Here is a 6,000-nt window from a genome sequence, read left to right on the forward strand (position 1 = left end):
TCCTGCGTTGTATTATGTGTAGCGTATTCCTAAAATAACAATTTTATTAATGTAGTAAAGGGAATTGATTGTCTTTTAATGTATTATTTTATGTTAATTCTATTAATTTAAAAAATTAAGTTATTTATTCTTTTTTCTTTTCTTTTTTAGTTTTCACGAACAGAAAGAGAATGGATGAATATAGTGAAACTTTTTGAAGAAAAATGGAATTTTCCGCATTGCCTCGGAGCAATGGATGGAAAACATATCAACATTATTCCTACAAGTGGAAGTGGATCAGAATTTTATAATTACAAAGGAAGACACAGCATGGTTTTACAGGCTATTGTGGATGCAAAATATCAATTCATCATGTGTGATTTTGGTACCAGTGGTAGAGTTTCAGACAGAGGTGTTCTAAAAAACAGCAAGTTTTTTGAAAAACTTGAAAACAATAAGGTAAACATTCCTGTTGAAAGTAAAGTCAGAAACAGTAGTAGAAGTATGCCCTATGTATTTGTAGTTGAGAATGCCTTTCCTTTGAGGGTAGACATGACGAAACCGTTTTGACAAGCTGATCTCATTTCCCAAGATAGGAAAATATATAATTATCGCGTATCATGAGCAAGACACATTGTTGAGAATGCGTTTGGTATTTTGGCATCAAAATTTCTAATATTTCATACGGCAAGTAATTTACAACCACATAAAAGTGAATCAGTTATAATGGCTACTTGCATTGCACAACTTTGTAATGAAATCAGTACCAGATTTTTATTCTCCTCCAGAATGTTTCGATCACAAAAATACTGATGTCGGAACTACTATTTTAGGATATAATACAGAAGACTCAAAAATGGTTGGATTGGTTCGAAATAATCCTGGAAACACGAGTTTTTGGCAAAAAAGCGAGAGAAGAATTTATGGATTATTTTGTAAATGAAGGCCAAATTCCGTGGCAATTCAACTTTATTTAAACATTATCAATGTTGTAATTGAACCAAAAATTGTATTGCCATTAAAATAATAAAAATTTTGTACTTTTAACTCTGCATATATACTTAAATCAACAATTACATATTAATTTATTTAACAATATTTATATTTCAATTTTTTTTCTTATGACAGAAAAGACACGAATATAACTATTATATTAAAAAACAAATTCTACAATATTTCAATGTCAGTATCATTATCACTATCTATGTTGGAGCGGCTGCTTCGAAGTGTATCTTGGTCATCTAAAAACCTAATTTAAATTTAAAATACAAAGAACTAAATAAATTGCTTAATTTTTCATCTTATTTTATTGTTAAAAATTTAAACTTACCTTAATAATTTGAAGTACCACAACTTTGGTATGTATATCTCATCAGTTCCTGCTCCTGATTTGATTGATGCTTTAACTTTTTTTATTTCTTTTCTGTATGCACTTCTGATGTTGTTTATTTTTTTTATAATGCTTTCTTTATTAGCCTTTGGCTCCATTTATTTTAGTTTTTCAATTAAATGGAGATGAGCAGCTTCTTTCTTGCTTCTCTCATGGTATTCTTTATTTTTAATATGCCAAAGGCATGGTTCACTCTCGTAAATTTTTAAAAATTTCTCCAAAATTTCATGTGACATTGTTCTAACTACTCAGCAGTCTCACAACTGAATGATACGATGGCACCCATGTTAAGGTTGGCCTGTGCAGAAAAATCAAATGGTTTTTTGATTCTACTCCGGTGGTCGGTACAGTTTGCCAAAACTATTAAATTTTCCCCCCCACACTACCAGGAATTACTCAAGGTCAGGCATGCATGGTTAATCCTTTGAGGATTAACTTAATGTGTATGGCCGCCTTTACAAATACAAGGCTGCTGTTTTTTGTTCCCTGGTTATAAGGGCCTTCATCCACTGCATGTTTCCTCAAGATAGGGATAGAGTTGAAGTTCATGAAAGTGTTAGCCATACTGTATGGTTATTCACCCACTCTTATTAGAGTGCCTATTCAACAGCATCGACAACCTAGAAACTGACTACAACAATGGGAAGGTGACTTGCTGGCTATTACATATATAACAAGAAAACAAAAGCCATATACAGAGAAATTACCAAGATGAACAACATTAAAATAACTTAAAGAAGAAGCCCTTCAACTTTCTCATTATTAAAAAATAGTAAAGACCTCCTTGAGGAAAAGTTCATATCAGGAGTGTACACCATACCACTAACTGACCCCATATTAGACCGTGTCTTGTCTGTGTTGTGGCCATCGTGAGGACTGTCGGGATAAGGATCAAAGAACAGTGCCAATATAATATCACAAAAAAAGCTTTTCAACGTGTCATTTGCTGTTTATGCAGAGGATGAAGGTGTACGTGGGCTTTGATAGAGCAAGATTATTGCATTAATCATCAAACCCCACATCTTAAATATCTGGAATGTGTGGAAATTACAGCATGGAGAGTATGGTATGGTTTGAGCTTGCAATGTAATAGTCGATTCTGCTTAATTGGGGAAGCTGTTTAATTAGGCCAAATCTCAAAGAATGGAAATCAAACTAATACATAATTTAAATGCTTAATTAGAACAACTTTTTACTTTATTGGGTGGGACAGTAGCAGAAAAGGAATTTAGCAATTTTTTATATACATAGTACTTTCAGAAGATTCCTAAAATATGTCAACACTACATACACTAATGTCTTGTAGGCTTGACAGTTGGTGGGAACAAAGCAATTTTGTCTTTTGCTTTGGCAGTTCAATTTTTCCAGAGGAGGGTCAGCATAGCAGGACATATCACATCGGGATCTCATCTGAGGTGGAGCTGAATGCAAGCTAATGACCCTGCTCTAGATTGGACTGGACAATCTCCTTAAAAACGAAGGGACAAAAATTCCCAGACAATTGTTCACGGTCTATTGACCAAGTTGGAAGACAGCTAGAGTTCCCTTGGAAGGTGTTGTGTGCATGATTATGTTTAGACTTGGACCACAGCCATCCAATTGTTGGGACCAGCATCTGGAGCTAGCAGATTATACAGATGCTCCTGCTGAAGTGGCCATCTCAAAGTAAAGGAAACTGTGCTCAAAGAAAGTCCATAATATGACTTTTGGAAGAACCAGACACGTTCTAACTAAAAAGGGAGAAAGGAAAGATGTGTAAAATATTAGTAATGACCCTTGTGTGCATCATTACTAATATTACATTAGCATAATGTGAATCAGTTATCTATTGTTGTGAGTCTGGCAAATTTATAGTACAAATATTTTCTGTATTTTGGTTTAATAAAGCATTAAAATAGGTACCTAATTATTATATTTTTATCTACTTATTTATTTACGTACATATTAATTATTTTATTTTACAATTTATTATTAGTATGTTTAATTGGGCCAAAATGGATTAGCCTCAACGTGTTCCAATTAAGCAGAATTGACTGTTCTTCATTTTAAATTGTTGCTTGTATAAGTTTTATAACCCAGCACAAAATATGATTCTTTTACAAAACACATTTCAATAAAGAACATAAACAATAGAAACTGAAATTGCTTTATATTTGGTGTGACCTATGCAAATTTTTTGTCAAGTAAAATTGTAATGTTCAATATCACTAATACACCACTCTATTACATTCTACAGCCACTTTCTAACTGAGACTATTGAAATAATGATAAGGAAGCATTATTATGAAAGATCCACATTAATAAATGCTATTAACATTTCACTATTGAAAAGTAAATAAAAGCCTTTACTTTTTTCAGCAAGAGTTATTAATGTAGTGACAAATGGTTTTGGCCCAATTCGTAGGCCAACATCGGGCCAATAACTTAAAATTGTATGTTTGATGTTTGGACTGCCTTTGCATCCCAAAATGAATTGTTAGTGATGTTTTTTCCAGTTTTGTTGTAATTTCACTCCTTGCATGTTTATCAAGAGCTATTCTTTATAATAAAGTTTCTTTGCTGAGTTGATTGTTAACATTTGGCATAATCACTAATTTTTTGCCCTATTTGTGCCATTTTCCAAGTATTGGTTATCTTGTTGAATCATTATTTTTGGTATTATAGAAAAGTATAGTCTCCATGACTATACATTACAGCATACAAATTTACTGAGAGAAAATACTTGTTTGGCACACTGGGGTCAAGTGGACAAAACTATTGAATACTGGTGCTTGTGTGACTAAAACCATTGAACACATGGTCCTGTGGATAAACTGACTGAGCCCGGGTTCCTGCCCATTAATAGCACATCAAGCTGGATTTGTGACTGGCCAATGGGCTGGCCATTAAGTTTTCTAGGTTTTGTGTGTTTAAGACTTGAATAGAGTCTTGTTTTCCCATAGAAGTCCTTCCAGGAAGCACTCTTGGCAGTTTCCTCTTTATTATAATGCATTATTCCAGCAAGTCAATAATTGTTGCTGTGGCAAAGCTGTAGTTTTTTTAAACCTCTGCCCTGTGGGTACTAAGAAGGTCTTTTATAGCAAGCCCACAATGGGGAGGCCAGATGGTGAGAGATGGAGCCCGACATATCTGGACAGGTCACCTCCAAAAAATTTCTGGCGAGTTTTCGACCCATCCTGATTCAGTTCCTGGTCTCTCAGAGTGATGGGCTGCCACCTTGACTACTTGGCCATCTGGGCTTAAAATGCTGTAGTTGAATGCAGTGGTGGACAGATAGATATGTCATAAACTGGCCTTTAAATATACTTACTTTGGTGCAAAGAACTACATTAATGGACAAAATTTTTTTTTTCAGGATTCTTCACCAGCACATGCAAAAGCTCTCTAAAGTCATTGCACCCACACACAAGGATCTGAGGATTCCCAAGGTGAGATCATCCATTAAGCAGTAAATTTGTTTCATAAGAACTAACAGAACTGGTATTAATTCATGCAGATTTACCATCATGAATGCCCATGGCCTTCTGCTCAAGCTGAAATTTACACCATCAATGCCTTCAAGGTAAGATGCATATTTTTTTTTGTCATACTATAAGTCTGATATAAATCTGACAGACGGATGGCCAATCCATTGATATTTTTTCATCTGTAGTCGTTAAAAGTGGCTTGACAGTCTTTGCTCTCCCTCTGTCAACTCTGGAGTTTCCTGGGCAGACAAAACAATGTCCTCCATAGATGATGGGCATTGTTGTGTCTAGTCTGGCACCATCTCTCCCTGCAATCACTAACAAAGTGTGTTTTGCTGATCAACAGACTCCCCGGGATAAGATCCAGTGTGTACTGAAATGCTGTAACACCATCATGAACTTATTGAGCATGGCTAGTGATGAATCGGTGCCGGCCGCCGATGATTTTGTTCCCGTGCTGGTCTTTGTCCTGATCAAGGCCAATCCCTCTTCACTGCTGTCCACCGTCCAGTATGTCGACACCTTCTATGCCCGCAGACTGGCCGGAGAAGATTCCTACTGGTGGACGCAGTTTTGTTCTGCTGTTGAGTTCATCAAAACCATGGACTACTAAACCAAAAGTCTTTGGGCAGGCTCCTTCCTTGGTGCCTTTGCTCCCAGCTCCAGATGCAAAAGACAAATAAGAAGAGACAGATCATCCCTTTCCAAGAGAAGAAAGTTTCAGTGGTCCTCCACTGTTTTATAAATAACGGTTAATTTCTGTATTTACAATAAAATATTCCTTCACTACTTTCTTCTCTTACTTTCCTTGACATCTCATTGGGAATGCTACCTTCTAGCCCTACTATTCCCAAAGTTGATGGAGCATATCTGGTCATGTCCTATCCTGTTGTTTTGCTAAACAGTGGCAGGGTAAAAGACTTTACAGCAATGTTTTGATCAGATGGGACAAATTGTAGACTCAGAAATATTTGGTAGGCCAAAAAAGGAAATAAGACACAAAGAAAAAAACAATGTACAGTGATACCTCGGTTTTCGTCGATAATATCCGAAACCGACGAAAACGGAGACATTATTTCCATACGAATCAATGTAAATACAATTAATTTGTTCTAGACACTCCAAAATACATACCAGAAACACATTTTATAGAGAATAAATAGT

At 35.5% G+C, this 6,000-nt stretch overlaps 1 protein-coding gene across 1 annotated transcript in view; it reads left to right on the forward strand.

The window, feature by feature from the left end:
* Positions 1–5,625, forward strand: part of LOC111620350 (GTPase-activating protein and VPS9 domain-containing protein 1-like) — a 39,826-nt gene extending 34,201 nt beyond the window's left edge. Inside the window, exons 5-7 of the mRNA XM_023362267.1 lie at positions 4,725–4,797; positions 4,866–4,931; positions 5,183–5,625. Of these exons, the coding sequence (XP_023218035.1) occupies positions 4,725–4,797; positions 4,866–4,931; positions 5,183–5,449 (406 nt within the window). The 3' untranslated portion in view covers positions 5,450–5,625. The remainder of the gene's footprint in view (positions 1–4,724; positions 4,798–4,865; positions 4,932–5,182) is intronic.
* Positions 5,626–6,000: the final 375 nt, after the last annotated feature.

This window comes from Centruroides sculpturatus, unplaced genomic scaffold, assembly GCF_000671375.1.
Source record: "Centruroides sculpturatus isolate CEXI.00-Female unplaced genomic scaffold, Cexi_2.0 scaffold32, whole genome shotgun sequence".
In the NCBI taxonomy this organism is placed as follows: domain Eukaryota; kingdom Metazoa; phylum Arthropoda; class Arachnida; order Scorpiones; family Buthidae; genus Centruroides; species Centruroides sculpturatus.